Consider the following 12,841-nt stretch of genomic DNA (forward strand, 5'->3'; position numbering starts at 1 on the left):
AACATTTAGAAACATCAGTGAGACGTTCGAGTATTATATGTATAGTAATAACAGGGAAATCTAGGCTGGTCTTCCGACCGTTTAATAAAACACCATGCAAAACAAATTCACATACAAGGGCTGGAAATAGATATGTTTTCAATTCAAAGAGAAAAAAAGTGCATACACAACAAACGTGGAAAGTTTTCTATTTGACAACACATATAGACCTGTCCATAGGTGTGAAGGTTCCTTGGTGTGAAATTATAAGCGTTCAGCAGGTAACCTGAATATAGTCTCCATAGTTAACCAAATTCAGCTCCAGCACATCCCAGCCCTGAGTTACATAAAACGGTGTAAAAAAAAAAAAAAATACTGGATGGAAAACACAGAGTACGTGTTGAAATATCAGCAAACAAAGGCCTTTTCTTCTTTTCAAAATATGGTAATAATAGATTTTAAAAAATTACAAACACCAATAGCACTGCATAGAGATGTGACAGACTGACACCAATGGGATGAATGTGTGGTTTTAAAAAATGACGCACTAGCACACCATAGCAGATATTCATAAAATGTAATTCTATCGAAATATAAACATAAACATGAGCAATATCTGTAACAGATGGTGACGAGTCGATATGACTATTCAAAGCCTGAATGTAACAGTTGTTAATAATCAACAACACAAAAATGAATTATTGTATAAGTACTACAATATAATGAGTCTTGTTTTGTTTTGTTTTTTTTAATCATAGCTATTCGATTAGGAAATACTGTGCAATCATGCTGACCTACACCGTACATACAGGTTACAATTCCAGTGAATGGCAAAGACATGTGGAGACGTGTGGTCTGACTGAACTGCCCAAACTCCTACATGTTGTCTTGAGGTCTTTTTTGAAAGCCTTTCTTGGTCACAGGGTCAATTATGTCTGATTCGTTTTGTGGAGGAGATTGGGCTACTAGACATTTGCTTGCATTGCATATTGCTTGCATATTCTACCTATATTCTACCTATGCAATAAGATGGAATAGACAACGCCTGAAGAATACACAAAGTAAGTACATGTTATGACTACTCCTGTGTTCACCCATCTTCTAAACTTGCTTCATCAAAGTTAAGGTGAAGGAGAGCCAGAGCCTGGAGGGTGAACACACAGAGACAGAGGATCAAAAAGGGTTGTTTTTGTTTTTTGTTTTTATACAGTCACCTGTGAACTTCACCGCCATGTTTTTGGACTATGTAAGAAAGCTGGAGACCCGAACACAAGAAAAATAAACTCCACACCGGCCAGGACATACTAATGACAATGACAGTGATCTCACTGGGGCTTAATGCTATGAAAATCCTAATATTTTGAAGTTTTAGTCAAATCTCAATCGCCATAATAGTCATACTAAACACATCTCCGCAATGAGCAACGCAGCTAAATACAGAGGCACTGTTGGCGTGTATGGGAACATTTTTCGAGTTTGTAATATTTACAGGAGCTAAATAAACAGTGTTGTCTCTTGATCGATGATCACTGTGTTTTACGGCCCATCAAATCCACAAGAATGAATAGGCCTTAGCACTGATGGATGACACAGGGTGTTTACAGTATCCTCAACAGTTCTTGCAGCTGTGTGCTCAATATGCCTTAGTGTTTTTTTTGGTTTTTTTTTAAAATTATTATTATTATTCCATCTCTGTATTAGTCACGGTGTAGTTACCAAATTAGCCGCATAATCGCTGCAGAGATGTGGACGCATGTCACCTGCAGCAGCCCAGCGGGGCGCCGACAAACTGTCAACACGAGCATGTCAACAACCGCTCCGGAGCTCCGTCCACCTTAAATCCCGACTAGCTAGCTGCAGACGCTCCTAATGCTCCCTGCGACGGCATCACGCATCATTCCAGCCCGCAGAGGTCAGCCGGGTGCGGGGTGGGAGCCTGCAGCGGGCACCGCGCAGCCCTCCAGCCGGTCAACCGGCCGACCGGCGGCTAGCAGGTAGCAGGTAGCGGGCAAACACGTTACCTTCAGCGGATTCCCGGAGTCCCCGATGAGGCCCCTCCGAGCAGGAAAAAGAAGCGAAGTGCGTCCTCGCTTCCTGCTCACGTGAGTTACAGTCGGCTACATGCGGGCGTGAGGAAGTGTACAATGGTACGGGAGAAATCAATCGCACTGAGGAGGAAGCACCTTGTGTCGCGCGCTGACGCACCTCCGCGACGTGGAGCGTCTCTTCCTTCCCTGCGTCTCTTCCGCGTTGTAAACGACGCCAGGCCGCGCTCGGGCGTGCACAGCGTGACGTCCGTGCTCCTCCTTCTCCTCCTCCTCCTCCTCCTCCTCACAGCATCCTGCAGCAGGTGGATGGATGAACGACTTAATCGTTTGCTGAAAAGTAGAATCACTCATAAAAACCATCCTAAGCGTCATTAAGCAGCGCAGCAGCCGCACAATGAATAGATGTCAGCTGACCTTCAGAGATGCCACATTAGGCTATGTGATCACACGATTATCTCTGTGTTGATTTAATTCTAGTATCAGAATCACTTTATTAATCCCTGGGGGATATTATTTGACATGGCTGCACACAGCTCCACACTCACTGTTCTGGATGGACCTCAGTTTGGACCCAATCTTCCTCTGTGAGACCATCTGGCCAGAGTCCATCTCCACTCCCACCATGTCACTGGCCAATTGGCAAATTCCTGCATTCTCTACATAAATGTAATTTGTATAGTTTATATATGGTATTTTATGCTCCTTTATACTTTGTATTGCATATCTGACCTGTCTCGGGCCTACAGATGTAAATTTGCCATCATCTGGCACATTTACAATTTGTATGATTGTTCGTTAATGTGCATTGTCCCACACAAATGAGTAAAATTGTACGCATGTTAAATGACAGAAGTATGCCAATGCTTCAAATGGCATAGTGGTGAAAGGAATCATGAGTAATACAACAGACAAGACAAATTTAGAAACACTGCTTTTATTTGATAAAATCCCCACACAGCAAATTAAAAAGTGTAGCTTTTCCAGGAATCAGAGCAAAGAACATAATTTCCACATCTTCACGTAGTACATGTACATAAATCCACCACTTACAAACCACATCCAATCCTTTGAAGAAAAACACAAGAGGGCAACTGTACCAGCACTAATCAACTCTTTTCAGAAGGGGAGAAAATTATTGGCGTTTTAAAGTTTGTCAGAAAACCCATTTAAAACCTCAAAGTAACCTATAAAATGTCAACAGTGCAAATTGTCTTCATAGGCTTGCGCGTCTACATAGTCCTCTTCGGTTCTATAGCCTACATCAATAACATTGCACACACACACACACGTATATGATACACACCTGCAGAGCCAAACATTAGCTGACATGCTACAGATTTTTAAAGTGCTAGCTTGAGATTGGATTAAGAGCCAGCCTGCACAATATTTGGTTTAAAATCCATTACTGTAAAGCCAGCCAAATGATGCATTTCATTCCAGGATCAGCCGCTGTATTGAAACTGCAAGACTTTTATAGGGATTTCTGTACATACAAATGCATTATGACGCCAAGTGGGGGGGGACACTGACAAAAGGACATTCAGTTATTTGTGATTACATTCGGTGATTAAAAAAATTAGTCTGAACAAGTCCTTCCAATTCATAAATGCATAGATGTGTTAAGTAGATGTTACAAGTGAATTCTTTAACACACAGTAACCAGAGTTCAGACCCAGTGAAAATGTGTGAACACCTGTGAGACAAAATATAAACACAAGCACAGTAAATAAATAAACATGGAGAACTCAGAATATTTATGCCGATAAATGTAGGAGCAAATTTATGAAATTTTTGAGACCCAACACAACGATATATCCCATACTTTATATTTCAAACAGAGACCACATTGACAAGTGTCTCCCGTCCGAGGAAAACTCTTGACAAAGGCAGCTGAATCTATCCATCTATAGTAATTTCCTTTAAGTGATCCACAAACGAACACCAACTGATTACGAGAACATTTATGATGCACTTTATTTCACCGAAAATAACAGACTCTGGATTATTATGTACATGGAATTTAAAATCACACATTATGAAAAGATCAGCTTATCTGACGTTAAAGAGAAGGCAGAGATACTGAAGTGACCGACGCAAACGAAGCTGTAAATCAAAACCAAACTTGCTTCTGCAAGGAAAGGTACAGTAGTTAAGGTTTTCCAGGCCTGACGAACAGAGGTAGTAGGTAGCATCAGGCCCCGGTCAGGGCCAGAAACCTGAGAAAACACGAGCGCACTGATTACCCTAAACCTCCAGAAATTAAAATATATTTCGAAGTACAAACAAACTGAATGTGCAGGCACATATACAGCATGTCTCTGGACGAAAGAAGAAGAAAAAAAAAGAAAGTGATCAAAAAAAAGTCTTGTGTGCTTTTTTTTTTTAATGCAACATTTGAAGCCATTTGGTCAAAGCCAATCAGCCACTTGGAACCGTGTTTAACAGCCAAACAGTGAGATGTCAAAATGCTACGCTTGTTAAGAATATAGTGGTAGTGACGGTGGAAGAGAGCGGCCAGTTTGTTTCATGATAGCACTTCTTGTTAGAACCTGAAGAACTGTGAGTTGCGCTTTGACAAAGTTTAAAGGCTGTGGGTTGCACCGAAGTCAGCACCGGAACCAAAATAAAAGCTTTGGTGACTTTGCAGCGGTTGAAGTGCGCAGGGTTGCGGTTGAGTGTTAAGATGTCGCAAGTCCTATTCAGTACCAGATGATCAAGTGGAAATAACGAGACGCATTTGAACTCAAGCAACGACTCGAGGATTCAGTGGGTGAAGGTGGACACTTTAGTGAGAGTGAACGAGACACGTTGAAAAGGCTGTACGTCAACAAGGGTGAAGTGAAGAGGCTACTTAGGTAGTGATCATGTCATGATTGTAAAGTTCATCCTGTGCGATGATTCACTCATTGTATTGTGCAAAAAACAGCTGAACGTAACTGACAAATAGGAAAAGTAGTGTTTTCTATGATAAAGTAGAGTAAATACGCAAAGAAGACTTAATACCAAAACCTTTAACACCAGTGTGATCAGACTACTACAGTAAATACACACGTACAGTAACTTTGCTGCAAAGCATTTCCATAATTCTTGTGCAAAGACACCCATGTCAGCTTGATCGAGCAAACGAAATTACCCATTCCCTAAACAAAAAAGGCACAAAGGCGCTAGTTTCAAAGTAGCTACAAGGCCCTCTCAGGTCCACTAAGATTACATATCAACCTATGCTGCTACTTTTTGACAAGTAATTATAGAAAACAGCAAACAAATACCACCCAGTAATAATTATTGTCACGCACACATTATTCTATAAACATAAGCCCGGCAGAAGAGGAAGTGTCAGTGTGAGATCAAAGGCGTTTCATGTTAAAAATCAAGATTTAAAGTGACTGCAGAATAAACGTGCAGCCAATTCCACGTCAAGAGCTTATCAGAGGTGACAATTAAACCCAAGTGGAATACAAACAGCAGATACAGAGACTTTGGTAAGTAGAGAAGAACTTCTTATTTCAGAACCTGCCGCTGAGGACCTCAAATCATACATGACGCATGCCAACTCTATAGAGGTCAGTCTCTGACAGACATCTCGGCTTCACATTTTGGACAAAAAGATCCCGATCAAGTCTGCCTCATCTGACCTTCAACTACCACGCTCTGCATTGTACTCCATCACCCTGTAAGTAAAAACCTGCTCCTTTCCAGAACATGCAACCAGCTCGAGGTCTGAACGCACTGCTGCCGCTCCTCAGAAAGTCAGTCTCTTCGTGGCAACAAACTCCTCCAGCTGCACTTTGCCACTGCCCAGGAGGCCAAAAGCTGGAAACATGGTTCCTGAGCAGTCCACCTGCCTCTCGTAAAGGCACCTCATGGTGTCGGCGTCAAAGAAATACACCCGGCATGCGTCGTAGTTGAGGCACACGCCCAAGCGCTGCGGCATGGGAAGCACGCGGCCGCCGGCGTCGCCGGATGATGCGTTTGTTGTGGAAACGGAGGAGGAGGACTTTGGGATGAAGAGCTTGCCCATGCCCAGAGTGAGGAGGGTGAAGGGCTGGGAGAGCTCGTAGCATGCGTCCTCGCTGCCGCTGTCGTGTCCACTGTCATGGTCGTACCTGGTGGGAGGAAAGAGGGCACAAACGGGTTTGTGGCATTTGTTTTGAAACCTACGGAATAATTACGCCAACACAAAACCTTTTGGGCAAAATGGTGTATCGTGGGTTTATTTCACAATTATCAATTAACGCAGCAGTGCCCAACCTTTTTTGCGCCACAGACCGGTTTAATGTCAGACAGTATTTTCACAGATCGGCCTTTAATGTGTGGCGGATAAATACAACAAAATAAAATGATACGACCAACACAAAAACTGTGGTATTTTGTAAATATAATAATAAACGTGAATCACTGTGTACTTGTACGTCTTCCTACTTATTTTTATGTTATTCTTCCGTGTCCTCACTGGGCCTTTTCTCCTTTGTAAAGAAACTTCCTAAAGACGTCTGGGTTTTTTTTACTCATTTTGCTAGCCTGAGGGTTTAATATTAGTGCTAATTTATCACGTGACCGACACAAGCGCGAGTCATAGATGGTGGTAACGGAGAGAATTCGGTCATTTATCAAAATAAAAGCTTGTTCAGAGTCGGATAATAAATAAAACTGAAATAATGCAAGTTATTTATTCTTTCTGTGCGGTCCAGTACCAAACGACCCACAGACCGGTACACACCTGCACAAATGCAGTTAGTTTAAAACCAGTTTAAAACCCAAATGAAATAAACTATATTTGAAATGTTGTTTTAAATCGTTTCAGCAGTTAAAAGTGCTGTGACTAAAACCAACGTCAACATTCTGCTCTTACAAACAACTTAATAGAATTAAGGAGCCAGAGGATCAACCCCCGGGCCGTGCATGTTTGACAAAATGAAAGTGAAAACACCAACTCATTTAATGTTTTTCCAAAAATTGCCAAGTCTACTTTGGGATATACAGCATTTTGTTTTCCGAAAGGTGCCATTTCAATTGGAAAAAAGAAAAAAAAGATTGAAAACTGCTAAATGTTGTATCTTTGTTGGAAAAAAAGAACAAAATCGAAAAAAGCTGCAACAGTTGCCCATATGTCACAATTACTCAGGTGTTTTGTTTGTCTGACCCATGATAAAAAAACTATTTAACACTAATAACATTATACACCATAATGATGACGCATTTAGAGATTTTACTGACGTGTTACTCATATTCACGCATTATTGTCAAAAACACCTTTTCAAAGACTTCCTTAGAAAGGAAAAAAAAATAAAAAATGCATCGCCAGCCTTCTTTGAAACAGCTGAATAGCACCTGGTGCTTACAATCTTAGAGTAATTACATAACTTCCACAGCATTTGAATGCATTTGTGTAAATAATGTAGTCCCGTCTGCGCTTTACCATGAGCGGCTCCAGTGAGATAGACAAGCTTTGTCTGGTTTTAAGCTCTTTACAGGTTTAGAATGCCTTTCTTACATCACAGGATTACATACTACTCACTCACACTTAGCGCTGGACTCAAATTATGTGCGTTTACAGAGTTGCATCCAGATCAGTTAAATAGCAAACGTTTTTTTTTTTTGTCCTGCATCACGAGGCTACGTAAATAATGTACATATGGTAAATAAGGGTCATGTGCCAGGACCTACCTTGGGCTGCTCGTGTCTCTTGGATTATGAAACCATTCAAGCAGCTTTGTGTCCGAGGCCACGCCAACTTTCACCATGTAGGAGTACGGTTCCACCTTAAAGGCCCAATAGTGTCTGCAAAACAAGAGCACATTTATTTCTTGACTGCAGCAAATGAAAGTACAAGGACAGATTGTTATGTCCAGTAAACAGAAGAGGGACACAGTTAAAACACAAAGTTTTCAGGTATTTGCATTTACTCGTTACATTTTCATGGTTTGAAAACTTTGAGTTTCTTGATTTTATTGCTAGTTTTAGGAGAGTCACGGCCGATTTCAATCTAAATGAATGATAGTCATGCACAGAAAATTATATTTGTGTCTTCATCGCTGCATTTATCTACAATATATGTAAAAAATTGCGAATAGAATAGAACAGAATACAGAGACTTAACAGCAGATGAACAAATGTTATGCCTGTAAGAGGGCTGAAAGTAAAAGGCATGAAATGAAAGCTAGTTTTTAGTTAAAACTTAAATTTTCACCATTTTATAGTTAAATGTCTGTACTTTTCAAGTTGCAAAATGTGGATTTTTCAACAATTTACTCGTTTCTTTATTAACTGCAAAATTATGACATAACCAACACTGTAATGCTGCTTTCATTTTGAGACCAAATATAGACGCCCCTCTGCTCCGTCTCTTCAATATTTCATACTCGGACATCATGACATATTGATAGTCTCAAGTTTTTTTCTCCTTGAAGAAAATTTATCTTTACACTCTTGTTCCGCATGACAACGTATGACAAAACAACGCTGAGTAAAATGTGGGTTTATTTTTTTTAAAATTTTGCATACCTTCCCTGAGAGATGCCAGTATCCCCAATTATGTAATCTAGTCCGATGTAGCTGCCCGTTTGCACACGGTCTGCTGCAAGGAGGAAGGCCATGCCTGCCACGCTTTCCACTGTGTCCCGCCGCTTATTCAGAATGAGTCGTTCTGCACTGAAGCCACACTTGTCGTTGAACAGAAAACCGAAAGCTGCACATGGCGAGATGGAGGCCAGAGGAAAGTCACAAGGTGGACAAACAGGAGAGGAAAAGAGAAAGCAGGATGAAGAGAAAATCACCATGGAGAACAATAAAATGCATAAAAGAAACAGATTTGGGTAAATAGACTGATACAATAACACAGGGCAGATTGTTTTTGTTCCTTCAGAGCCAGCAGCACACCTACAGCAGACAGAAGGGGGCACTATAACACAACCGAACAACGCCCATGGAGGACTACTTGCAGGTATTGTTCCACCATGACAAGCAATGATCTACTGAAATCATTCATTTATCATGTGCGACTTCTAATTATATTGCTCATCTGGATGCAATTAAATGCATTCTATGAATAGCTTTATGGGTCACAGGCCCCCGATTACCATAATCCAGGATACATATAGGCCGACGTAATTGTGCTCGTTCACTCAACCATCCCATGAAATCTGAAGGCTACACTGGGGAAGACCAGTTAATTTGCATGTGTCTCAGGAAGTCCTCATAACAACTAGGGCATGATAATAAGAATAATTATAGCATAAGCCAGCCTCCAGGGTGAACCCACAAATCTGTAGCACTGTGCTGCGGCTGGGTTACATCGCTACTGACCAGATTCCATGTTAGCATTACAATGTGTGAAACAAAAATAAAGGGTTAATGACTGGAATTGAGAGAGACGGTAATTCTTTTTGCATTGAGTAACAGCTCATCCTTTGCAATAACTTTTAAATCTGTCAGCTTATAGACCTGTTATTCAAAAATATTGTATATTCAGAAGCATTTTGAGCAGGAGGTTTCCAATTGCATAGACGAACAACTGATTAACTTGCTAGACAACCATGTTAGGCAATACATTTTCTAATGTTGATTTTTTTTTTTTTTTTAAGTTTAACTGAAAAATTTCCCCTCAAGCCATATCATTGACAGCACTATGCATATCCGTGTTCATGTGTGCCCGTTTGTCCCCAACTGTAAATTCCACCTCATTACTGATGCACACTGAACATATCCGCTCTGTCCTAGACGAATCATAGAGCACAGGAATGCGGAAGCGCCAATCGGAAAACCACTCGAATGTCAAAAGGCTGCAGAACAAAAGTCAAAGTACATGCCAATCAGATCCCAGAGTGATATGGCAGGTTTGCGTCTGAATGATTCACATTTAGTTTTCCCTGTCAACTGAGAGGAAGGAAAATGCATCCCATACACACATACATACATATATATACACATACACACACACATATATATATATATATATATACACAACATTTCTTTTGGTAATTCACCATATTTTCTAAGGTTACTTTTGTACCTCCAGAGAGTGCAGTAAGAAAACTGCCATAACATCTTAAAATAGATCTGCATCCAGTTATGACTTGGCTTCAGCTCATGTTTTCTCTCCGTCTACCTTGTAAATTAATATGTAGCCTGAAAATTCTATTTTTGAGTGAAGAGGTGGAGAAAAAACAGTCAATCATCACTGGATGATGACTAATCCAAAGGAAAAAAGCTGGCTCAAATATATGTCAACCTCCAATTAAAATGTGTAACAGATCCTCCCATCACCTGTAAGACTGATTTAGATGCATTCATGGCGAGTTTTTCACCCCTTAGTGTCATTTTTATCACATTTCCAATTCCCATCATGCTTCAGTTTGTATGAAATCAGTAAAAGTAGCCCTAAAAGGAGAAATGGATGTAAATCAAAGTGATTTACTCATTTTCTACAATGATATGGTCGAAATCAGAGACCAGCAGATGGTTGGTGATGAGCTTTTTTCTTTTTGAACAGAATTCCACCTCGCTGCTCTCCAACAAGCTTAAAAAATTGTAGCAACAGATGTAACCGTAGCCGTCACACGACACACCATCTACTCCCACACACTCAGACAATAGCTGTAATGTTTCAGTCATCTAGAACAAAAGCCATTGCCATGACGATAAGCCAAAACAACACTGTGCTTCATTACCTCTATTGCGCATGCTACAAGAGAATTCAACATAGAAAAACAGAAGCATCTGTCATCTGATAATTTTCCAAAAACTGAGCTCAGCACTGAAAAACTGAGGTTGGCTCCAAAAACAAACGAGTGGAAAAGATTTTCTTTGGCCAAAAAGAGGCCAGATAACAGGGGCTGCTTCTCCAAATGGGTGTCATTTAATAATGCTCTTATTATCTATAACAAAGAAGAGTTTGTTAATAAAAGCTTAAATTGTAAGAATAATATAGAGGATTTCTTTTTTTAAATGCAACTTTTTTTTGCCATACAACAGCCCCTCCCGGGTCTCCCTTTTTTTCCCCTTCCTATTTTACAAAAACTAAACACTCCTAAAAGGCAAATTCTCAGGAGAAGCCATCTTCACATGTATCGGACTTACCGGGTGCAGGTGGCGTGTGGAAGGTCACCTCTGGGCTGTAGGGGCTAAACATGGAGTTCCTGCAACTTCGGACTCTGAATGAGTACAGGCTGTCGGCCTCCAGGTCACACACCACCGTGCTGGGACCGTACACCCTGTCTGTCGTCCTCCACGCCCCATTGTCCTCACCGTCCTCTTGTGATGGAGACTGGCTCGGGCCTCCAAGTCTGGAGAAGTGAAAGATTGCATTGATTTACAGTTTTGAAAATGCATAAAGTTCAGTGAATTTTCCATTCCTCTCGATGATATACGGTGGACTCACCTGCGATACTCAAGAATGTGATGATCTGTAGGCAAGTGGTCTTCAGAGAGCCTCCAGCAGATCATTGCTTCATTATAGACTTTGCTACTTGACAAGTCAATAAGAGGAGGGTCTGGAACTGGGGACGAAATGGGAGAAAGAACCAGTGAATACAGGATACACCAGAGATTACCAGACGTAGCTCTCACATTTACATAAACAAATAGATTTCAAAACAAAAGGTGAACACAGTCCAGAAGTCTTAAACATCTTCACACCCAGTTTTGAGCTTGTGTGGTATATCCAGCAAAAGACCCACACGACTGCCTGGACTGTTGTTTCTTCCCCTATTTTGTAAACAGCCGGCTTGAGATCAGAAGCTCACAGCTCTGAATCTCACTGAGGTCACACTACCACTGGGGGTCCCTGAACAAGATCCCCGGGCACCCCCCTGCTTCTCGTACGTGTAGTTAAGATTAACTATAGCATAATGGCACATTTGCATGAAGCAAGTAGAAGGAGTGCAAAGAATTACAAGAGAAAAAACACTTGGGTCTTAATAACACTGCAGCTCAGCAACACGAGTCCAACCAAATGGAGCAAGTTGAGCAATGCAAGTGAGGCAAAGATCAGCACTACGGAGAAGAAGAGCGTCCATAATGGCACCAAAGAGGATTCTACAGACTCGCTGCTGGGAAAAGCACTTCGCAAAAACACCCCCACTGACAACAAAACCTCCTCCTTCCGCTCTCACTTAACGTTTCCCTTATTCATCGTCTCCCTGCAGCAGCTGAAGACAGTTTCTCTGAGCGGTCGAGCAAGTAATTCAAATGCTTCTACAATATCCCACTCATCCTGATGGATGTCAGAGGACAGATTTTACATCAGACTTTAGCCACCTTGTCAGTTACAGTTCTTAGTTAAATTGTCCCCAGAAACTGAAGTGTATTTCTGTAACCATGTCGGTCATCGTTTCAGCATACTACCATCAGTGCTCCTGTGAGAAGCCCCCACCCTTGTGTGATATTCCCATCTCGTCTTCAGTGCAATTCCTATTTTTGACATTCCCAATCCATTGCTTTTCTAAAGCTCCTTTGCACGATAGACGGATCCCCTTCACTGACCAATGTCGGCACCGTCAGTGAGCTTTCTGAGCTTTCAAAGTCACTCAGCTAATCCTCTGTCCTCAAAGACTTATTCTGCAAGACAGCTCTCCTTTATGAGATCATCTGCTTTAAAAAGTCCAGCTACATTGCCACTTTGGTAACAAACTATGTGTGTGGACCAAGTTATTAAATTACATAACTTTCACATTTTTAATTTAAGCTATTCCTGAATTGTGCAATTGTCTTTTTGACTAAATCTTGGCTGACCTTTTCCCAGAGAGAATAAATAACTCAAATGTGTGTTGTCCTGCTTAATGAACCTAAAGTATGTAGAGAACAGTTACAGAGCT

At 41.1% G+C, this 12,841-nt stretch overlaps 2 protein-coding genes across 4 annotated transcripts in view; both read right to left on the reverse strand.

The window, feature by feature from the left end:
- ccser1 (coiled-coil serine-rich protein 1) overlaps nucleotides 1-2,194 on the reverse strand; it is a 127,277-nt gene extending 125,083 nt beyond the window's left edge. Inside the window, exon 1 of the mRNA XM_080499342.1 lies at nucleotides 2,001-2,194. The gene's annotated coding sequence lies outside the window, so the exon portion shown is untranslated. The remainder of the gene's footprint in view (nucleotides 1-2,000) is intronic.
- A 787-nt stretch (nucleotides 2,195-2,981) lies between these two features.
- Nucleotides 2,982-12,841, reverse strand: part of trim36 (tripartite motif containing 36) — a 32,338-nt gene continuing 22,478 nt past the window's right edge. For all 3 annotated transcript variants that reach the window (XM_080499853.1, XM_080499851.1, XM_080499852.1), the window contains 5 exons: nucleotides 11,407-11,524; nucleotides 11,106-11,311; nucleotides 8,532-8,715; nucleotides 7,695-7,808; nucleotides 2,982-6,133 (listed from right to left, as the gene is read on the reverse strand). In XM_080499853.1, the coding sequence (XP_080355979.1) occupies nucleotides 5,770-6,133; nucleotides 7,695-7,808; nucleotides 8,532-8,715; nucleotides 11,106-11,311; nucleotides 11,407-11,524 (986 nt within the window). In that variant the 3' untranslated portion in view covers nucleotides 2,982-5,769. The remainder of the gene's footprint in view (nucleotides 6,134-7,694; nucleotides 7,809-8,531; nucleotides 8,716-11,105; nucleotides 11,312-11,406; nucleotides 11,525-12,841) is intronic.

The sequence above is a fragment of the Blennius ocellaris genome (genome assembly GCF_963422515.1).
Source record: "Blennius ocellaris genome assembly, chromosome: 7".
NCBI lineage: Eukaryota > Metazoa > Chordata > Actinopteri > Blenniiformes > Blenniidae > Blennius > Blennius ocellaris.